The sequence below is a fragment of the Podarcis vaucheri genome (genome assembly GCF_965113315.1).
Source record: "Podarcis vaucheri genome assembly, chromosome: 10".
NCBI classification, from domain to species: domain Eukaryota; kingdom Metazoa; phylum Chordata; class Lepidosauria; order Squamata; family Lacertidae; genus Podarcis; species Podarcis vaucheri.
The window spans coordinates 40,849,448-40,871,629 of record NC_138748.1 but is presented as its reverse complement, the minus strand read 5'-3'; the positions used below and the strand labels follow the sequence as shown (position 1 = coordinate 40,871,629).

The 22,182-nt window shown below is 40.9% G+C and overlaps 1 protein-coding gene across 1 annotated transcript; it reads left to right on the top strand.

Moving 5' to 3' along the window:
• The first annotated feature begins 144 nt into the window (after window positions 1–144).
• On the top strand, window positions 145–22,077 carry LOC309542151 (sodium-coupled monocarboxylate transporter 1-like). Its single transcript, XM_082240720.1, has 15 exons — window positions 145–1,263; window positions 2,489–2,563; window positions 3,898–3,949; window positions 4,636–4,703; window positions 6,292–6,446; window positions 7,734–7,874; window positions 9,392–9,521; window positions 10,761–10,849; window positions 12,918–13,027; window positions 13,656–13,723; window positions 16,321–16,407; window positions 17,572–17,747; window positions 18,543–18,649; window positions 20,016–20,101; window positions 21,725–22,077. Exons 1-15 carry the CDS (start codon window positions 904–906, stop codon window positions 22,046–22,048), a joined length of 2,028 nt encoding a protein of 675 aa, XP_082096846.1. The 5' UTR covers window positions 145–903; the 3' UTR covers window positions 22,049–22,077.
• Window positions 22,078–22,182: the final 105 nt, after the last annotated feature.

The following is a 22,182-nucleotide window of genomic DNA, read 5'->3' as shown; positions in this document are numbered from 1 at the left end:
TCACCTATGTGTTCCTCTGCAACACAAATGGATGACTCGGGTTTATGGGAGAGTTCTATCCCTTTCCCCTCTCTGAGAATTACCTTACTAGCTTTTATTACTGAATATCCCTTTAAGAAAACAAACCCCTCTGCATGCCCCTCCCTTCCTAATCAAAGGTTCTGACTCATGGCTTTGACTGCCGGCAGCCATTTTGCCTGCAACTCCCTTTCTGGCCTCTCTAGGGAAAGGAGCGCCTTCTCTGTTTTTTCTTTACCCATTTGACCTTGGGGTTCCCTTTTCATTCCCTCTAGAACTGTGGCCATTCTTCTTTACATCTCCAAGTATTGGGGTTCCTTTTTCTCCTGTCTTTCTGTTTGTAGCAAAGCCTTGCTTATTCAGGCCTTCCCCCCCCCCGCCCCCACTTCCCCCAAAGACATTGTCAGCAGCAGCTGCTTTCTGAGTTGCTGCTTCACTTCTCCTGGGACATCTTCTTCACCATTTCCCCACTGAAGTTCTCCACTTTGAGAGTCTGTTCTGTTTTCTACAGGCCTCCCCACCCCCCACCCCAAAATAATTTCATACCTAACAGTTATCAGGGTTGCAGCACCTCCATTTTCCTCAAAATTAAGACAGGCTGTTTTTCTTTTTTAAATTAAAGATGAAGGAACTCCAAAAAACCCATGGCCTCTCCACACAGAGTTAGGCTTAGCTTTAAGAAAAGATTTCGAACTGAGGAGAGAACAGCAGGGCAAAGGGGGCAATGGGCATGCGGGCGAAGACTTTGCACCCGGCTGGTGGCATCCATGAGGTTATGCGGCCCTAGAAGCGCCTCCTTTGCGATTGTTTCCCAGGGTAGCGAGACCCTTCCTCCTTCCTTCCATCTTCCTCTTGTCTATATTTGCTGCCTTCAATTTGGGCCTCATGTCAGCCCGCTTCGACGACTTAGACCTTGCCGACCGCTTCACGGATCTCGACCAGCTGGTCTTTGCGGCCATGCTGTTGGGTTCCGTGTTCATTGGCATCTTTGTTGCCTTGGGTGAAGCCGATCTAAGTCACAGTGACTATTTGATGGGCAGCCACAGCCTGAATTGTTGGCCTGTGGCATTCTCCCTCGCAGCTAGCTTCACGTCTGCGTTGACCATGCTGGAGATCCCGGCTGAGGTCTACCGCTTTGGGAGCACTGCAGGACTCGTTGGTATTGCCTATTGCCTCATGGTGGTGATCAGCGCCGAAGTGTTTCTACCCATTTACTACAGGCTGAATATCGGCAGCACCTATGAGGTAGGTAGGAGGTTGCCATGGCCTTTCCAAACCTGTCCCTAGGGCTGAAGACTACTGGCTCCCTGCAAGAGGCATTCTTGTAGCTGTGGCCCATTTCCCCCCATTAATGTTACCTGTGGGCCTGGGTGGAAAGGAGCAGCTTTCAATTGAGCCTGCATTTTCCCTGCATTTTCCCCAGACCAGGACTCAAGGCAGCGTACAGATAAAAATGTAAAAACACAGATCAGAATATTAGATAGAAGTAGTAATGTAAATAAATACAGGCAAATGGCTCCCAATGCATATGTTAACTTTTTTTTAAATTTTTTTTACATATTTAAGGAAAATTTCACGCGCTAATGGTAACATTCCTTTTCCATGGTGTTGGATTTTTATTTCCAATAATTTAGAAATTTGTTTGTTTCTTAAAAAAGACAATTTAAGTAAAGGAAGAGCATATTATGGTTAAATCTTTTAACCATAATATTATGGTTAAAAATCTATTTTTACAGACAAGCCTTGAATGGTGGTCCATGAACCCCCATTTGGGAACCCCTGTATTAGATAATCCTTCTGAAGTGGATTAAGTCAGCTTCATGGCTGAGTGGGTTAGAAACCCAAGTCTCTACAGTTTTAGTAAAACACTAACTTTTACAACATGCAGGCAGGAGCAGAATGCAATTTAACTGTTTGAAGCCCTCATCCTAGAGATACTCAAATGTTTTCACTCCAAACTCTCATGTGGGGATGGGGAAGAAAATCTTCAACAGGCTGCAACTTGCATTCTCCCTTCTTTTCTCTTAGTCATATATGCCATTTAAACAGGAAGAAATATGTAGAAGAACATAAGCATACTTATCAGGCAACAGCAAACCCAGACATACAAAAAATGATTCAGGAGATCTGTAATTAGGGTCTCCCGCTTAAAAACAACAAGTAATTGGAAGCTGGACATAGCAAGTTTATAACGGAGAGGTGATACTCTGGGAAGAAGATGTTTATTCCTTTCCTCTCATTTCCTTTTCCTGACCTAAATTGCCCTCATTCCCCACAGCTTCTAATAGCTACAGAGGAGTCATCTCAGTAATTGCACAAAGTTGCACTGACAAACTCTGATATTTACCCAGCTAATTCTCTGAGATACATACTTAATTTCATTTTAAAGGAATGGCGTCAATACTATTTCTACATATTAAGTAGATATAAATATGCATGTTCTGTATAAAATAATTTGTCTCTTTTGCAGTACTTGCAGCTTCGATACAATAAATATATACGCATGCTTGGAACAGTGATGTTTATGATAACAACGGCAAGTACAGTGCAAGATGATGATCTTTTGTATTATTCTGTTGTAAATTATAGTTGGACCATAATGTTTAGTTACATAATATTAAATATAAATGTCACTTCCAGAGCTGCTCTTACTCCCAACTAGTTTCTTTGACCTTAATGCTGATAATTTATCAATTGGAATGCCTTATATGGCTACTGTTTGACATCTTTATGCAGTGTGGTATAGATTGCTTGGCCTTGCTTTAGATTTAAACTAGTTCTCTTTTATCACTTTCCCAAGGACCACATTTTTCAGAGAAGATGCAAACTTCAGTTATGTTCCTTTCTTGTTAGAAATAGATGGAAGTGGGAGAGGGAATAATGCATTCATTTATGTCCTAATATCCTACGTGTGCCATAATATACTTTGGTTTCTCTTTTTACCTAAACTGAATACCATGGGATCTATTAGGACCGTTTGGCTGTAGAGGATTGTACCCTTCACAATATAGTTATACAATATGCTGCTTACAAGGGAGTGTAGGCATAAAGATAATAATTGCTAGAAGAGAAATAGGTAAAGCGCATTCGTTTTCTACAGAGGCTCACTGCTTACGGGGCTCACTTCTTACTGTATGTATATACATACTGTAGCAAAAAATCTCAAGTGCCTGTATGAAAAGTGCATTAATTATGAGATGTCTCTTTTGGGTCTCATGTTAGTTGATGCAGCTGAAATGACAGGCAGATTGTTAGTATGCTAAGAAAAGTCTGATGATTTGTTTGTTTGTATTTGAACAGAGCCAGATTTAATACCATGGTGTTACAACAAATTTTTACTATAAATGCTAACATAGCAATACATGGATATAATGGGTGGACTACTTTCCATTGGCTTCAAGCAGCAATGGCAGTCATTTTATGAATAAATAAATGGAATTCTAGAAAAAATCTGGGCAGGGCTTTAAGTGGGTCATATATGAGGGGCTTATTCCTTCAATGGCTTTTCATTTGAAAAAGAAAAAAATCACAGTGCCACTACCAATACCAGGTCCTCATTTAGTTTTGTAGGTGAACCAACAGATGAACCATGAGAAGGGTTTTCACCTTTGAGATTCTGCTGGTGTTTAGATTTATTATTTACCTCATTTTGAAACATTTCCTGCTCTCTACCTACTCTCATAGTTTACCTTTATAATTTGCTTCAGTTCTGCCTGAATGAGAGTCTGTGACGTTTAAAATTTACCTAACTCTTTTCAATGAATTGATCTAGTAACAGTTGCTATTTTACATTTAAATCAGTGTAAACTGCCATAGGACAAATGATTCTGAGAGAGACCGTATATTTCACATGGATGTTTATTTGTTCCACCTCCTCAGATAATATACACTGGAATTGTTCTATTTTCTCCATCACACGCCTTGAATAAAGGTAATGTGGAAATACTGTTAAACACATTTTTAAAAATTAAGGAAAAGTTTGACCTGTTATCTTTAATGTGATATTGCAAGATGTAGGCTGACTTCTGTAGGTGTTAAACGAAAACATGAGTGAAATTATGTTTGCCCTGTTGTGTGTGAATAGTATGACACCAAAGTCAATATACAGTCATACCTTGGGTTACAGATGCTTCAGGTTGCGTTTTTTCAGGTTACGGACCGCCGAAACCCGGAAGTACTGGAATGGGTTACTTCCGGGTTTTGGCGGTCGCGCATGCGCAGAAGCAGTGAATTGCAACCCGTGCGTGATGGTAAGAACTGTGCAACAGTAGAACAGACCACCATGCTAGGTGGTGGACTCTCCTTCATTGGACTTTTTAAAGCAGAGGTTGGGTGTTCATCTGTGAGGGATTCTGTTGCTGTGATTCTGGCATTGTGGAGGGATGGATTATATGACCTCTGGGTTCCCTTCCATCTCTACAGTTCTGATTCCATGCTGGAGTATTACTTAGCAATTGCTCAAGTATACCTGTTGCTTACTGTTGAATAAGTATTTACATTCCTTGTCAATAGCAAGCTTAAAATTCATAAATGTGGTGATTTTTCATATGCATTGTTTTTTGTTATCTTTGCATTATTTAATTTAATTGTGTTATGTATCTTTTCCTCCTTTTTCAGTTGCAGGAGTTCAGTTGTGGGAGTCTATTATTTCAACAGCAGTAATCTGTACTTTCTATTGCACAGTGGTATGTTAAGAACTTGTTTTAATAAACAAATGTTCTGTTTAAGATTTATGTGGTAAAAAATAAAGAATAACTGCATATAGAACCCTTAGTAACTATAACAAGGAATTCTAATCCAGTGATTGCTACATCTCTCTGTCTGCTAGAACACTCTTATTGTTTGTTTGTTTGTTTGTTTGTTTGTTTGTTTGATTGGTTGGTTGGTTGGTTGGTTGGTTGGTTGACTGACTGGTCTGCTAGGAGGCTCATATCAATGAGGCCATCTATATGATTCCCAGGGAGAATCCCATCCAGGTACTGACCAAACCCAAGCCTGCTCAGCTTCAGCAAGGTGGTCTCAAATGCTTTCAGACCATAGCCTGATATCACATCCTCTTAGCAGGCTAGTAAAAAATGTAGGAGCCCATGAACTTTTGTTGGCTTATCTATACTTATACTGGTTTTAGACAACTGTAATGATCCATGACATCCTTAAATTTTCTGTCTCTCTCTGACAAGCACTGGGACTCCTCTCGAGCAAGGCATTCTTGGCAAGATGGCCTAAGACAGTGGTTTTCAATCAGTGTGCCACAACACCCTGGGGTGCCTTGAAGGATGGTCAGGGGTGCCATGGGCAACACTGGCCTCTTTCCTTCCCCCTTCCTTCTGATGCCCTCTTGTGACGAATCTGCCTCCCAAGGCATGCACAGCTGTTTGTTGCAGCAGCCCTGGCTGCAAGCTCCTCGGGCGAATGGTGCCTCTGGGACTGGCCAAGAGATGCTGGTTTCCTGGAGCTGAGGTAGCCTTGGAGTAAGCAGGCAGTCGTGAGGGAGCCCAGTCCACCAGTCCTTGCTGTGGGGAACGGACAGACAAGTGGGAGGCAGGCCGGGCAGGCAGGGGCTGTGTTAGCTTTTCTTGTGCTTGCTGTGTGCAATGCCTGCCTGCCTGAGAGGTGACAATCCAGTGCCAGAGGGCAGCCTTTCCACCATGCAGGCCCAGCGGCACCCACTGCTGCCTTCCAGGGTGAATAAGATGGTGGCCTCACATTCACCTTTGGCCAGTCTCTGTCGGGCTACTAAGGCTGGGGGCATCCTCTTCCCAGGCCCCCCGGGGATGCAGCATGAGGAGGTACCTCTCTTTGGGGTAGGGGACGGGGTGGCTCAGAGACCAGGGGCGGTGGTGGCTGCTGCCCAGATGACTTCCAAGAAGAGGGGAGAAGAGAGGAGGCTGAGGGAACTCTCCACAAGGGAGAGTTTGAAAGGGGTGAGGGGATGCCGGCTCTGCAGGCAAGGGGTGTCATAACAGGGCTTCTGAGACTTGGAGCACATTTCCCCACAGGGGAGCTGCAGAAATAATGTAGTTGGTCAAGGGAGCCATGGACTCAAAGGTTGAAAACCTCTGGCCTAGGAGACCGCCTGCAGTTTCACTGCTATGGCTAGAAACTCTCTTTAAAATTTAAAGCTAAATTTAAAGTCAATGCTGTTAAAATTAGTGTGATTATTTAACTGAGCAAGGACACAGGAACTGGTGCATAAAAACTGAAGCAATTGTACAGAACTATAGGTAGAACTAAACCTCTTTACTACATACTGTATCTGCTCTTTCCAAATAGGGTGGCCTAAAAGCAGTAGTTTGGACAGATGTTTTCCAGTTTACGCTGATGATATGTGCGCTTCTGGCAGTGCTTATACGGGCTCTGATTATTAAAGGAGGAATTGGTCCTATTATAGATGATGCTGTCGATGGAGGAAGAATAACAAAATGGGAGTAAGTGTCTTTTTGGTTAGGCTGCAATGTAATACCTTAGACATTGTTAAAAGTTTTGGTGTTTAGGTTTCAGTGAGTCAACAATGTTAGATGTAGCATCCTTGATAAAATCTCATGAGCATGGATAAACTATAGGCAGTTGTATCCGGCTGAGTCATACTCAGATTAAACCCATTGAAATCAATGGACTTTAACTAACTTAGATTGGATCTACTCCAAGTATGATTTATTTATTCATTTATTTAAAAAAAAATATAGACACTTCCATTTATTAAAAATATAAATATTTTATAAAAAATATGCAAGTACAGTAAAACTTAAAATACCATAAACAGTAAAAAAATCATACTAATGACCAATGCATCTGGAAAAACTTCAAACAGCTGGGTGTCAACTCAGTGCTTCTCCAGATTTGCTTCTGCACTGCACTTTCCAGAAACAGGTTTGCACTTTTCAAGTCCATGTGCAAGAAGCTCTTCTTCTTCTTCTTTTGGTCCTGGCACTTTCCACAAGGAAACACACTGTTTACTGTTGAACTGTGCTCCCCTCCCCCCCAAAAAAGTTGTTTAGGGGTACTCTCAGTTTCCTACTCATATTGGAATACTGCCCCTCAATGAGGCCAAACTTAGATTCACAAAATGTTTAGGGGTATCCATATCGCTGTGCCCCCCCCAAAAAAGCATTGCTGTTGAATTAGAACAAGTGGCAATTGAGTTTTCTGCAGATTGCCGTTTGTTCCACTTCAGTGATAAACAGTAAGCGTTTCTGGGGAAGGTGCCGGGACAAAACAAGAACCACTCGGACCTGAAAAGTGCAGACCTCCTTTTGGAAAGCGCAGTGCAAAAGGAAGTCTGGATGAGCTCTTAGTTGGATACAACTCAATGAGTTGATAGTTTCACATAAAGTGAGCATGAGAGGTATACATACATAGATGAAAGGAAGTTTACTACCAATCTGAAACTCCTTGAATAAATATTTCATAGTGTCAGTAGGGTGGTATGTTCTATGGGTGACATATCCTGTTAACTTGTTAATTTGTTGGAAGCTGCCCAGAGTAGCTGGGGTAATCCAGTCAGATTGGTGGCATATAAATAATAATAATAATAATTAATAAAAATAAAAATAAAATTATAGTTTGGTACTGGGGGTGTCACCCCGAGCATAGACTGGGATGAAGAGGATTCTTTTTTGAAAAGTTCTAAAATCCCCCTTTCTTTCACTAAACTCCTCAGATTTATTTTTATGTCAAAACCTATACCTTTAAAATACATATATTTTGTCTCTTAGCTTTGACCCAAACCCTCTGCGACGGCATACATTCTGGACAGTAGTTGTTGGTGGTACTTTCACTTGGCTTAGCGTATATGGAACCAATCACTGTCAAGTTCAACGATACCTTGCCTGCAGATCGCAACGTGAGGCAAAAAAGTAAGTCCACATATTGTACAGTCATACCTCATGTTACTTTTGCTTCAGGTTGAGCATTTTCAGGTTGCGTCCTGCGGAGACCCAGAAGTAACGGAACGGGTTACTTCCGGGTTTCGCCGCATGCACAGACGCGCAAAATGACGTCACATGCATTCGCAGAAGCAGCGAATCACGATGCGCGCAGACGCGGGTTACGTTCTGTTCAGGTTGCAAACGGGCCTCCAGAACGGATCCCGTTCGCAATCAGAGGTACCACTGTATATTTCTTACTGCAATTCACATATTCTGAAGTGCAGCAGTAGGAGGCTGACATGTTCCTGCCTGTAAGGATGACTGACCTGTCTTTCAACTAACAGGTTCCCCATGCAACATATTTTTGTGCATTAACTTCACAGAGAAATGTGATTTGTAGATAGAAACTACCGTATATACTCGAGTATAAGCCGACCCAAATATAAGCCGAGGCATCTAATTTTAGCACAAAAAACTGGGGAAACTTACTGACTTGAGTGTAAGCTGGTTCACCACACCACAAACCTGGTGGTGGTGGCAGCGGCGGTGGAAGAACAAGCAGCCCGAAAGGGCTCCTTTCAGGCCGCTCATCCCTCCGCCGCTGCCGCCCGCCTCACTTGATTATAAGCCGATGGGGGCTTTTTCAGCATAAAAAATGCACTGAAAAGTCAGTTTATACTCGAGTATATACTGTAATTTTCAAAAATTGGATCACCCATGCAGAATTGGAGCAATTGCTGAGTACTTTGCCATTTTGGAGAATCTGTTCTTTTTAAAAGGCATATTTCTTCTTACATTGCATATTTACCAAAAAAACATGTTGGTAAAAATAAGTTACCTAAATTTCTATTTTGCTAATATGATAAATTAACACTAGATATCAATATTTTGCTTATTTATTTATATGACAAAATTTATATACCACTTGATTGCAGTAAAACCCCTAGAAATATTATAATTATCAATAAGATAGTTAAGGACAATACATTTTGTAATAACTCAACAGAGATTAAAATATGCTATAAGCAGGAGCCAGAGAGTACAGTAAAGGCACCTGCCTGATGTAAATAGGGAGTTTCAAAGTATAGGAACTAAAAAAGTTGGATGTATTCGAACTATGAAATGACTAGAATGTGGCACCTGTAACAATGCCAGATCTGTGCTTAGCAATAATTTGTAGTGTTGCCAATGCAGGAAACATATTTCACATCAGAAAGAGAGTGCCATGAGTAGACCTATTCTCTGTGCAGCAAAGCTGTCCAAAAGCTTGGTGGTAACCCGGAAATTAAAAACTCTTTGCATTAATTCACAGGATTTCCCTTGCATCCGATGGCTTTTTATGAGGCATGATGTTAGCTAGATATGTGTTCTTACAATCTTCTGCTGCTCTTAGACTCCAAGAGTACCTTGATACATTAATGTGGCAGTACTCCTCTATTTTAAAATAATTTTGGCAAGAACAAAGCTTTGTTAGCTTTCTTCTCTAACTTTTTTTTTTTAAACAGATCTCTGTATATAACTCTTGTGGGAATCTGCTTAATTCTGTGTTTTGCAATTGGATGTGGATTTGCAATGTACTCTATATACAAGGATTGTGACCCATGGACTGCCGGCTTTGTGTCAGCACCAGATCAGGTTTAGTTTACTACTGAGTGAAATACTTAAATATGAATTTGATCTACTCTCTGTGTATCTCCCATGGAACTATTTGAGTTTTGAGTAGGGCTTTTGGAAAGATAACATTATTAACATATTACGACAGATAGGAATAAAGGAAAGTGATATTTTACTTGAAATAATGGACAGATGTAATGAAATCAGGAAATAAGAATTTTATATTTATGCAGTTGTATAATTTTATTTTTTCTGCAACAAAAAAGTGTGGTGTATGAAAATAAACTGAAGCCACATATTTGAAAATAAATCTTTATTTTGAACTTAAATAATATTCGAACTTAGAACAATACAGGAATGATACGTTAATTAGTTATAAAAGTATATGTATACTGCTGCATCATAAAGAAATACACTTTGCAGCAATAAAAACAAATACAATAAAACCATAAAAGTTCAAAACAGTTAAAAACAGATCTCAATTAACCATTGTGGAAGGACACATGCTTAATTGCAGAATGGAAAAGTTTTCAGCAGGTATTTAAAAATTGGCACAAAAGGCATCTGCTGACATCCTTTGAGTCAAACTCATTGGATTCAGTGCAACAGCCAGAGTTAACATGAACATTTAGCTTTCCCCTGCCCTCTGTTGAAGTACTGGAGCAGTTATGGGTTAAGGCAGTTTAGGAGAGTCATAGGTTTGCAGCTTTTGTCTGCAACCTGGAGGTTCTCTTGCACATTTTTCCTTTTTGTGGCTCTGGCCAGGATGTTTTAGATTCTTTACTTGCCTGTTTGGCATAGGAGGCAGCTGCTTACCTGCTCTTTATCTCTTCCTCACTTCTTTCAGCTGTGGATGATGACATCCCTTGGAAAATGGGTTTCTCGGCCCACAAAGAAATCAAGTCAGTACGCACGGGTGGTCTGTAGGCCAGCCCCACAGAGATTTTCCAGTGCCAAGGCTCACACTCACAAGCTCACACTCTACATCCCAACATAAGCTCCCTCATGACATAAGCACTGGGCACCAAGCCCTGTGCATGCCAGCTGTAGCGAGTACCCAATATGCCAAGATGCCTCACACATCAGAAGATCAAAGCATATTTCTCTTCACAGCCATGGCCTCCGTTGGAGAGCTACAGTTTAAATGGAACATAGTATGACATGACTAAAATGTTTAAAGTTATATTATTCAGACACAGGTTATATATTTAAAGGACAGCAAAAAATTAAAACCTCAATTTTGGGGGGGATTTTTTTTAGATCATGCCATATCTTGTGATGGATATTTTGGGAGACTTTCCAGGACTTCCAGGACTTTTTGTGGCTGGGACCTTCAGTGGAACGTTAAGGTAAATTTGCAAATTGCCATCTTAGATCTAGATTCTGGAAAGTAACTGATTAGTTCTAGCCCATCTTTTTATGCTAAAACTGTGACTCTCGGGACAAATGACATGGTGTATTTTTGCAGTCACTATTGTTTTAACATTAAATTACCTCTGTGAGTGGCACAGGCAAAATTAGAAGTTAAAGCTACTACTTATGAGTTAAAAATGCATAGATGTTGAAGTGAGTTTTAATCCTTTTTGAATCTATTGCTATTTTAACTTCTTGAAAGTTTAAATTATTGTTGCATGTTTTTTTTTCATATTGCTATTGTTTTGTCTTCTTTGTAAACTACTTTGAGGTTGTTGGTTTTTTAAACAATCAAGCGGTGTATAAATTTAATGAAATAAATAGATAAATAAAATTCAACACGAAACCATACATTAACATGATATAATGCACATTTTGGCCCTCAATCATCTGTTGTTGTATCATGCGGAAGCTTCACGATAGGTTACTCTGATTTGTCACAACCATAATGTTTCACAAGAAAAGAAGGGGAATCAGCAGGATGCTAGGAATGCTCCAAAGGCTAGTTAACACCCCAGGTGTTGTTAACATTATTAGAAACTGTATGATGTTAAAACATGGGGAGCATGCAGATATTATCAAGGGTAATAGGATGTGAAAGAAGGAGGTTTAAACCCCTACAGACTTAAAGTCCGTAAAAATTGCCCTTTTGGTTCAGCAATTAGCATTAGGAAAAAAACTCCCATTGGAAGCAAAGGGACTCTTTGCTTTAAATGCTAATTGCTGTGTTGCGGAAGCTGACATTTAGGAATTTACACTTGCAAGGATGCCTTAAACCTTCCCTTCCCCATGTGCTGCTAACTTTGAGAACAAGTGCATGCTGGGCTGGGCCTGTTAACATTTATTCTGATCCAGTGTACTCCCACCATTTATTTTTTTAAACTGTGGGCCTTACCCAGGAACCAGAGCAATTCTGTGGTTTCTGGTGAAATACTGTATTTTGGTATGTTTTCTCTCAAGCTTCAATGTAACTTAAGCACTGTGTCCTTATTCAAGCTGTGTTGAATCCTAAGTGTGTACATCTGAGAAGGCTTCCTTTTCACCTGGAATTTTGGAGACAGGGTGGGGATATTAACTAGGCAATTCCGTCAGGTGAAGACATCACTCCGCCCTCTGGTACAGTGGGTAACTTCAGTACACATCTCATAGTGCTGATGTGTACAGTGATAGGCAAATTAGCCTTGAAACACAACTGCGTATTATGTCGGAAATGCGTGCCCAGTCTTAAATTTAAAAAGAAAATATGAGTTCCAACTTATTATAAGTTCCAACATTGAGTGGGGAACTTGGTATAGCCTCATAGGAGCTGTGGTGCCAGTGGCACTGTAGTGGAGATACCAGCTCTATAGCTTGGCAAAAATGTTTTCCACACTTGATGTCATTTTCCATGGAATGCTAATACAGATGATAAATTTACCAAGTGGTTAATGTAGGAAAGTCATTCCACTTATTGACTCTAAATTAGAATCGTGGTAGAAGGGGGTAGAATCTCACCATGGTTTTGTCAGTACACTGAGGTCCAGCTCTGAGGGCCTTCTGGTGTTCTGACAGTTCTCTCACTGCAAGATGTGAGGTTACAGGGAACCAGGCAGAGGGCCTTCTTGGTGGTGGTGCCTGCCCTGTGGAACGCCCTCCCATCAGATGTCAAGGAAATAAACAACTATCTGACTTTTAGAAGACATCTGATCTGTTTAGGAATTTTTAAAATATTTGATGTTTTATTCTGTTTTTAATCTGTTGGGAGCTGCCCAGAGTGGCTAGGGAAACCCAGTCGGATGGGCGGGGTATAACTAATCTATTCTTATTCTTATAAATGACTAAACAAATTTGTGGTGAAAACCCCTTACTGCTTTGTGAGTTGGTCATCTGTATTAAAACTCTGTTTCTGCAGCTCCTCAAATTAGTTTATTTCTCTTGATTCAGCTTTTAATATTTTTGAACTATTTAAATATTTTAAATATTTGTCCATAAAGATGCAAAATATTTTAATTTTACACTCCTTAGTACAATGTCTTCCAGCATCAATGCGTTAGCTGTTGTAACTGTAGAAGATCTTATTAAACCTAATTTCAAAGTCTCTGAAACAAACTTGGCATGGATTTCCATTGGAACTAGTAAGTTTACATGTGACATCTTCCTTTAAGAAACAACAACTTTGTATCTTCCTCCCCTGCTAATAACAAAATACAACTGAGTTATACTAGAAAAGATATGGGGTAAGATTAGAACAGTTGTGGGTCCAACAACAACTGGGAGGCCACCATTTTCCTCTGGCAGAGCTGGGATTTGAGCTAGGTGTCCCAGATCCAAGTCCATCTCTAGTTGCTGAACCATTCTGGCTTTAGGCCATAACTGAATTTAGGCCAAGAGTAACATGGCAATTTCAAATTTATTAGGAAGATGTTGCACAAGGGAGTTTCTTACTCTAGTCATAAATGATACTCAGCTAAACATGCATAGTAAGCTTTTTTTAGCCATGCAAATAGGGTGTAACAGAAATTTCATGTGCTAATTGTATTATGTTTAAACTAATATCTAGCATTTAAGGCTCTTGGAAAATTATTTTCATATTAGTCCTCTGCTAAAGGGGGGGGGGAGGAAATGGCAGTTTATTGGTTTGAGCATTCCTCAGAGTAAATCCTAATAGACACATGTGATTTTATAATTGGCAAACAGAGAAACCTTTCAGTCAGTTGCATAATTAAGTTGTCCTATAATCGTTTTATACATTTATCCAACTAGAGGTGCTGTATGGTTCAGTGTGCCTTTGCATGGCTGGAGTGGCATCTGTTATGTCTAGCTTTTTACAGGTAGGTGTCATTTAACTGCTATTTTAAGTCTCAACCTTCTTAAAATAAGTTGCTGTATTGTTGTGTGCACTTCCAAAAGGTTAATTTTCATAATTTAGTGCTCTGCTGGCAGCTTCAGTGACTACCATCATCCATCTTCCCAAAGGCACTCTGGGAAGGAAGGATGGTGGTGACACAAGCCCTCGTCCTGAGCTGCCAAAGGTACCAGCAGAGTTACTGGTTTTCAAAAAGTAAATGAAAGGGAAGAAAAGGGAAGGAGCAATTCCTCTCCTAGAAAGTCGCAAATTGCTTGGACTGCCCCAATTTGCCAACAAGACCCTCTGCAGGCAGGTGAGCTCTAAAGCAGAGTGAAGGGAGACCATCCCTAGTTTGCTTTAGTAATTGTGTGGGCTTGGGAAATGAATATTTAACCTGGCTATGTTGAGTGAAACTGTCATTGAAAAAGTAATCAATTTAAATACAGTATACCAAGAAATTTGATTGACTCTTTTCCCTATGCTCAAATAGATTTTCCCTGGTATTCTTATACTGTACTGTCTATTGGTGTGTTTTTTTAAGTACTTGCTGTAGTAGGGATGCAGTTAATACCATTGGGGTTTTTATTCACCAGTGCATGAAGTTTGTTAGAATGGAGTGGAATGCCATTCCACTTGTTCAAACAGACCTAAAACAAGCTTTTAAACCTATATAATTGATGCTGATTCAATTTGAAACAAAACCATTACACTTCCCTTTGTCCTGCAATGATTCCCAAAGCAAAAATCACATATAATCTGAGGGAGGCAGGAATGCTTTCAATATCCTTCAGTATATCTGCTCCCATTTAGTTTGGAGAAAGGTTGTGAAACTATTGACTTTTCCCCAGTTTACCAGCAATCTGTCTAGATAGCAGGGTGCTAGTTTACCTCCCTAAGAAGTTATTATTTCAGATTGAAGTGTATTCTTGGTCCTTTCTGATTCCATGCTGTGGGAGTGGTGAGAGAAGTGCACAGATCTTTAATTGGATCAGGTTGTCCTGGTCCCACTACATAAAACATGCAACACAAACATACGTAGCGCTGCCAGGCAGATGGGAAGAAGGGGCAGCTAACCCACCTTTGCAGGACATGCCCCATTGTACTTGAAGTGACTCAGAGACAAGTGTTTGCTACCACTTTGATGGCTCAAAAGTACAATTTGGAGGGGGGAAAGGCTCTAGGGTAGGAGATTCTCTGAAGGTCCCCCGCCATCTATGCTCATTCCGACAGGAAGCAAAGACTTCCTTTAATTTGTGTCAGGGTTGAGATCCCTGATGGCAAAGGAAGGTAAAGGTATATGATGCTCATGGACCTACCCCAAAGGGATTGAAGCAACTTGAATCATTATCATTCATTCATAAACTATATTACAAGGATCAAAAAATGTGCAGGCATAGGAGCCATTCCTGTAGTTGCTGTAGAGATGAACACCATTGGGGGTTGCCAGTGCAATGCCCAGGGGTGACAGTGTGTCCACCAATACGCCCAATGAAGATCTTAGGAAATTATTCTCAATTACTCAGTGGGTCCAACTTTCCCCACACCAAACTATGTCCATCCTTGACAAGAACCAATCATGCCTGACCCCTGCAAATCTCCCATAGATGCTCTAGTGGTGTTAACAATAATATTTGTGGTTTAGTGGCACACAATCCAGGGGATATTGTTTTGCCCTTGTTTCAGTGTGATCTGGATCTACCTGGGTTTCAACAAATGAAGCAGACACTAGAAAGTCGCCTTTCTAGAATGGAATTTACATGAAAATGTTTTGTTGAGAGTCTGAAGGATTTCATTGTTGAAGTAGGCAGGCTAGCTCTTTTGTAATGGCCTTATGTGTGGAACTTTAGTATAGGAAAGGAGGCTGCTTTGTGCCAAAGGCCAAATGGGCCTCATCTGGCTGGTAGTGAGAATGAGAGTAGGCAGAGTGGTGTGTGAGAGCTGGAAGCAAAGAGTGAGAGCCATGCTTGATTTCTGTTTGAATCCAAGGCTGTAGCTATGAGAGAAGCCAGACCTTCTGGGATGAAAATGCTATGAGCCCCTCCATTGTTGGCGCAGGTTGTGTATATTTGGAAGTAAACCATATCATAAAGACAGTACAGGTTCCACTGCCCCTCGTTCCAAGGAAACCAAAGCCTGAGGATATGCCTGGAACCTCTGGAATCTCGCACCGCTTAGAGACTGGGGCAATGCACCATTATTCTTTCTCATTAGGTTCACGCAGCTATGGTAATGGTTAACAGGGCACTGAATATAGTGCAACATGGACATCTGTCACAATATCATTTGAGGGCTGCTTCTCTCTGGTTACCGGTAAATCCATCCAACAATACTGGTGTCTGTTCACACATTTATGAAACATTTTATTGGCCTCAGTTTGCTCAGAGGATTCTCCCTCAGTAAGTACTCATGAAGTGTTTCGGCCTGCCATATACAAGTATTGCTACATTTTACCTTGAAAAAATTCCTCCTGCATCCCTAGCAGAAAATGGGTATTTTTATTTAGGTAAATTTCTATTCTGGAGAAAAACAATAAGTAATGCTTCCTGTACTTACCAGAGTTTGTTATTTTTCCTTCCTCAGGCAGTGTTCAGTCTTTTTGGAATAGTTGGTGGCCCTCTTTTGGGGATATTTTCTTTGGGCATCCTCATGCCTTTCGCAAATTCTAAAGTAAGTACTTGTCTTTCATCCTACTCTCCCTAAATGGAGCGGGGTATGGAGTGATGATCACCTTTCATATTTTAGCATTTCAGAGAGTTCCTTATGTCATTACCAAGCATCTTCACACACAGAGTGAAACAGACTCTTTGTTCAGACAAGACTTAATGCTATGCCATGGTTTAGCATTCTGTCAACAAGCAATTGGGAGCCCAGCACTCACCACTTTCTCTCAACGCCTTGTGTGTGGTCCTGCCCTGCCATTTACCCTGGTTGGATGCAATCCATAATTCACCATTTCATTGGAAGCAGCAAACTATGGCTCCCTTCTTCTAGGATAAGGAGGCAGAAACCGCATATACATTAGGGAAGGGAAAAGTGTTAGCCTAGAGTCCTGACTACAATGGTTTGGTTATATCTCAACCACCCTGAAATATAAAAGGCAAAGTGATACAGTGAATTTAATCTAAAAAACATTTTCCATTGTAGAAAACTTCAAATAAACTGTACTGATAACTCTGCACAAGGAGCAGTCCTTTAGTTATTACATCTTAAAGGCCTTTACAATCAATTTTGAGAACTGCAGCGTAGATCCCAGCTTGAGGTAACGCAAATAAGCCCAAGCCCAAATAAACACATGTTCTGGAAGCACTTGTTACCAACAGTACTTTAATTTCAGTATAAAAGTAGAGTGCATTCTACTACTGGGAACTTGAAAAATAAGCCAGTTTGAACTCTTAGTTATTCTTGAAAAGAGTTCTCCAGGAAAAAAATGTTTGGAGAAAAGCAAATGCCTTGTGGTCTATTAACTTTGCTTAATAGAATTTATTTTCAATATGATGTTGCTATCTTAGCTTCAACTTCTTCACTAAGTTACAGGTAGGCTTCCTGATGAAGAGTCCCATATACACAGAAATAGGCACACAGAATTTCTCTGCAGTTGCTTGTGGGTCTGCTTTCTCCATTGTAACAAATGGCGAACTGCAACAGAGCACTGGGTTGAGGGCAAGGACTTTAAAAAAATGGTGCCCTAAAAGTAGCCTATAAGACTCGTTTAATATTGGGTAGGTGGCATTAATTTCCTTTAAAGAACTGGACCCAGGGCCTTTTGGTTTTTACATGATTTTTCTCTATTGTTATTGTTTAGCTTTCATTGTGTGTAACTTTGTTTCTTAGGGTGCATTTTCAGGTCTACTTTGTGGGTTTATTATTGTTTTGTGGATTGGATTTGGGTCTCGGAGGCACCCTGCCCCTCCGCACAGAACATTGCCATTGCCCCTTTCAGTTAGAAACTGTACAAAATACAATACTACACAGTTAACTACTACTCTCCATCCTACAACTCCTGCAAGGTACGTACAAGAAGTCAGTGACAAATTTGATACGACTGAATGTTTCATATTGTTTGGCTTTTTTATAGTATGGTATGTTTTCGTACATTCTTTTAACTTCATTTTTTTATTGACCTTTACTATGTTATTGTTGGCCCTCTTAGGATTCTTTTTGGCTCAAACTTTATTGTGTACGTGCTCCTATATATATTGAAATATATACAGTAAGGCAAATCTGGTAACTTTAATGATGGATGCTTTACTTATCATTCAGTTTCTTAAAAAGTAAACAAAGTATCATTAATACAGTGATCTGTATGCCTGAACATCAAAGAGGTGTGTTGGTTACCTACCCACAGAACAGAAAACTATTTCATAATCCTCCCTATGTCTTTAGGATTGCATACCAACTGCAATTCTGTGTATGTCTGCTCAGAACTAAGTCCTATTGAATTCAATGGGACTTACTCTCCGGAGGTTTGTACAGCCTTTAGCAGTTTAAATTATAGTGGGTAGGATTCAACTAATGAGTCCCAACAGTGGACACCCTGCGCAAGGACACTGGCTTGAGCTGTGGGCTTCCCCCCACTCCTCTACCTGCATTGTACAAACTAGCTCAGGGGGACAATCAGGAGAGCCCCTGGAACAGCACATGGGGGCAGGAAAGGAGACCATTCCAGCTGGCAAGCCAAAATGCTTGCCCTGGCAGAACAATAATCTTAGCACAATGTTGAATTCCTCTCAGTGTGTTTGTGGATAGTATTATTGCATAATTCTATGAAATTAATATTAAATTTTTTATTTGTTTAATTCCAGACCTGACAAAAAAGATTACTGGTGGTTCTCACTGTCATATCTATACTTCAACCCATTAGGAACTTTGATCACATTTACTGTGGGATCAATTATGAGTTTAGTAACAGGTACCCTTTTCTGGTTTTGACATAAGCATCAAAATTTGTGTCTGCAGTTCTTTCTGATTTGTTGCTATATGTATTTGAGGTATAACACATGCTTCCTTAGTCTGTCTATCGTTTCCCCCTATAAATGTAGGTCTTCATTGAGCAGCTATGTCCATACCAACAAACGATATGTGCTCAATTTGTATCGGCCCTTTTCTATAGAAATGATTGGCCCTGGAAGAAGTGTAGTCGTGCACAACGAATTATATGCAGCATCTAGAGGTCCCAGATGGCCATCCACATTAGTGGGTGCATCCAAGCATTCTCTCTTGGGTGTTGGAGGTCTCTATGTGAGTTTAGTGTGCCCTGTCACTAAGAGGCAGGGAATTCTGTATCTTCAAAGAAAGTGCTCAGCTGAGGCCTCAGTTTGTTTCCCGCCTCCACTTGGAAGCAGACTACTTGAACACTGCTGTCCTCCGCATTCTTCTACTCAGGCCTGTACCTTTCTTTCTCATTGTCTCCATTAATTCTGCAGCCATTTTCTACTGTCCTCCTACATCTCTGCTCAGATCTTTGTCTCTGGGGGAGGGAGGAATGCCTCTTTACTTTCTCTCCTCAGATTTTCTTTCTCTGAAGAGGAAAACAAAATGAACAACCCTTTCTCGGCCTCTCTCACCAGCCATTTTCTCCCTCTTCTGGCTCCTGAGAAAGACTAGGATTGGGAAAGCATTTTAGAAGCAGACCACTGTGCTCTCCTTGCATGTGTGTGTGCCCCACTGAGAGACGCCACACAAAGAGCTTTGTGGTAGCTGCATCCCTAACCTTATTCCCTGAGAGAGCAGTATCAAAATTGGTCACAGATTGCTCTTTGGAACACTGTGGAGCCAGATCTGCTCAAAGCAGCTGGGAACTCAGCACCCAATCTCCTGCACCTTCTGCAGCAGGTGGTGATGCAGAGTCAGCTCAAAGTAGAATCTGCCATATCCCTGCCCTCTTGTTTCATCAGCAGCCTAGGAATAGCATTTTATCTCTATTACCTCATCTCCTCTGCCTCTTTTCTTTTTGCTGATACAGAACCATCAGCCAGCTACCTTCCTCCCTGTGTCCTGAGAAAGGACTAGGGTGAAGGTCTTTCCTTGGAGCAATACATTCTGGGTGAGTGGCTGGGAAGCCAGCTGCTTCTGCCACTTTGTAAACAACGCCCATCATCCTTGGCCATGCTTACTCAGGCTGAAGGATGCTAAAATTCATCAATGTCTGGAGGACCAAAGGTTCCCCACACCTGGGCTAGGAGTGTACATGATCAGGTTATATCAGTACCTGAACTGCACTAGTCTTAATAAAAAAGTATTGAGAGAGATCGTGTTGTTAATAAACTATCTTCTAGGGGGATTAGACCAACATGTGGAAAGCAAACTTATGTATGGCAAAGAGGACATAATGAAGAACTTCAGGTATTGGAAAGGTAAATGGGTAAGTAAGGTTTTAAGTTCTCATATGTATTTCATAGGCAGATAGCTTATCCTTGCTTCGCCACTTCTCCAAGGAAAACCTGCAATTTAGTGCTGAATCAGAGTGGATGGCAGTCAGATTTTCCATTAATTGCCATTTGTTGCCAAAGAGGTTTTCCAGGGAAAAGCAGCAAAGGCAAAACAGATCAGACCGGTGCCTAGAAAGCATGGGACCAGCAGAAGTGTGGACAACCCCAGGGTCTATCCATCTTAACTATGCTGTATGCTTATTCAAATTCACAACCTAATCTCAGACATTCTATGCAAGCATGCATGCACTAGGAGCACAAAGGTTCCTCGTGGAGTACCAGTTCCAACTAAAGATCTTCCTGTCACCTCATCACCCTTGGTGGGACTTCCTTGCCCTTCTCCAAGGCCTGGGTACATAGGATTCAACAGCAGGTGTCAAATGTGTAGGGTGTAAGGGTTTTGAACATGTTCAAGATCTAGTTCAGAAAGTAATCCAACCAGAGATTTCTCAGTAAATTTAGCCATTGTGGAATAAGAAGAGATCCTCTTGTAAATCAGAAACTGGTTCAAGTAACAGGAAGCAGAGAATAGGCATAAATGGACAGTTATTCCAATGGAGGGATGTAGAAAGCCGAATCCTCTAAGGACTTGTGTTGGGACCTGTTTTATAACTTGTTCATAAATGGTCTAGAGCAATGTTCCCCAAACTTGGGTCTCCAGTTGCCCAAGAATGAGACCTTGAGGTAATAGCTCAATGAAGAGGTTGAACCAATGTGCAGCAGCTGTGAAAAAGGCAAATTCCATGCTAGGGAGCATTAGAAAAGAAAATGAAACTGCTCAAATCATAATGCCAGTATATCAATCTATGGTGTAACTGCATTTGGAATAATGTGTACAATCGTGGTTGCCTCACGTCAGAAAGGATATTGTAGAGTTGGAAGAGCTTCAGAAAAGGGGCAACTGAAATGATCAAGGAAAGTGGAGTGACGCCCCTGTGACTAAAGGTTGCAGGATGGGGTGGTGGTGTTTAGAGAAAAGGCAAATAAGAGGTGACATGATAAAGATGTATTTAAAAAAGTTTCTTCTCTCATAACACTAGAACTTCATTGGCCTCAATTAAGCTGAATGTTTAAAGATTCAGGATAGAGCAAAGAAAGGTTTTCTTCATTCAGCATAAACTATAGAATTCTCTCCCATAAGAGGCAGTGATAACTACCAACCTCAGTGGATTTAAGAGAGGATCCAAACAATTACATGGATAAGGCCACCAGTGGCTACTAATCCTGATGTACATGTTCTACCTCCACAGTTTGAGGTTATGGTTCTGAATACCATCTGCTGGAAATGGCAGGAGGGGATAATGCTAATCCACCGAAATCCTTCTTGTGTGCTTTCCATAGGCATCTGAGTGGCTGTTGTGAGAGCAGGCCCAATCCAGCAGGCTCTTCTTATTTTCACACACACTGCATTTACTGGAGCAAGGTCATGCATTTCAACCACAGCTTTTATACCTAATCCCATTGAAACTAGTGCTCTTAAGCATAGTTGGCACTGGACTTTGCAAGAGAACTAGAATTTTCTTATATATATGAAATTCTGACTGTTTCAATTATAGGTACAGCTGTCCAATAGGCTTCGTCCAACAGTGCAGCCAATACGGCCAACTGGTGCTGTAGAAGACACCCTACCTTTGGAAGATAACAGAGAAAGAAAGAGCACCCTACTTTTGGAAGGGGGGAAGAGCACCCAACTTTTGGAAGGGAAGAGCAATCTACTTTTGGAACCGAAGAGCACCCAACTTTTGGAACCGAAGAGCAACCTATTTTTGAAAGGGAAGAGCAACCAAAGTTTGAAAGGGAAGAGCAACCAAAGTTTGAAAGGGAAGAGCGGCCTACTTTTGAAAGGGAAGAGCAGCCTACTTCAAAAGCATCTCAAGTGAAAAATAAAAATGAGCATGCAGTACAAAGTTCAGCTGTGTTTGGTTTTATTAATTCTAATTAAAAATGGAAACTCTGGGTCCCCCTCCCAATAAATCAATGTTGAAACAGTCAGTTTGGTAACCAAAGTTCAAGC

Bases quoted from the DNA above. Each gene is read 5' to 3' on its own strand.
- LOC309542151 (XM_082240720.1), top strand. From the start codon at position 904: ATGTCAGCCCGCTTCGACGACTTAGACCTTGCCGACCGCTTCACGGAT. The intron at 16,408-17,571 runs GTAAGTACTTGT...TTTGTTTCTTAG, and splicing joins TGCCTTTCGCAAATTCTAAA to GGTGCATTTTCAGGTCTACT. The intron at 20,102-21,724 runs GTAAGTAAGGTT...TTTCAATTATAG, and splicing joins GGTATTGGAAAGGTAAATGG to GTACAGCTGTCCAATAGGCT.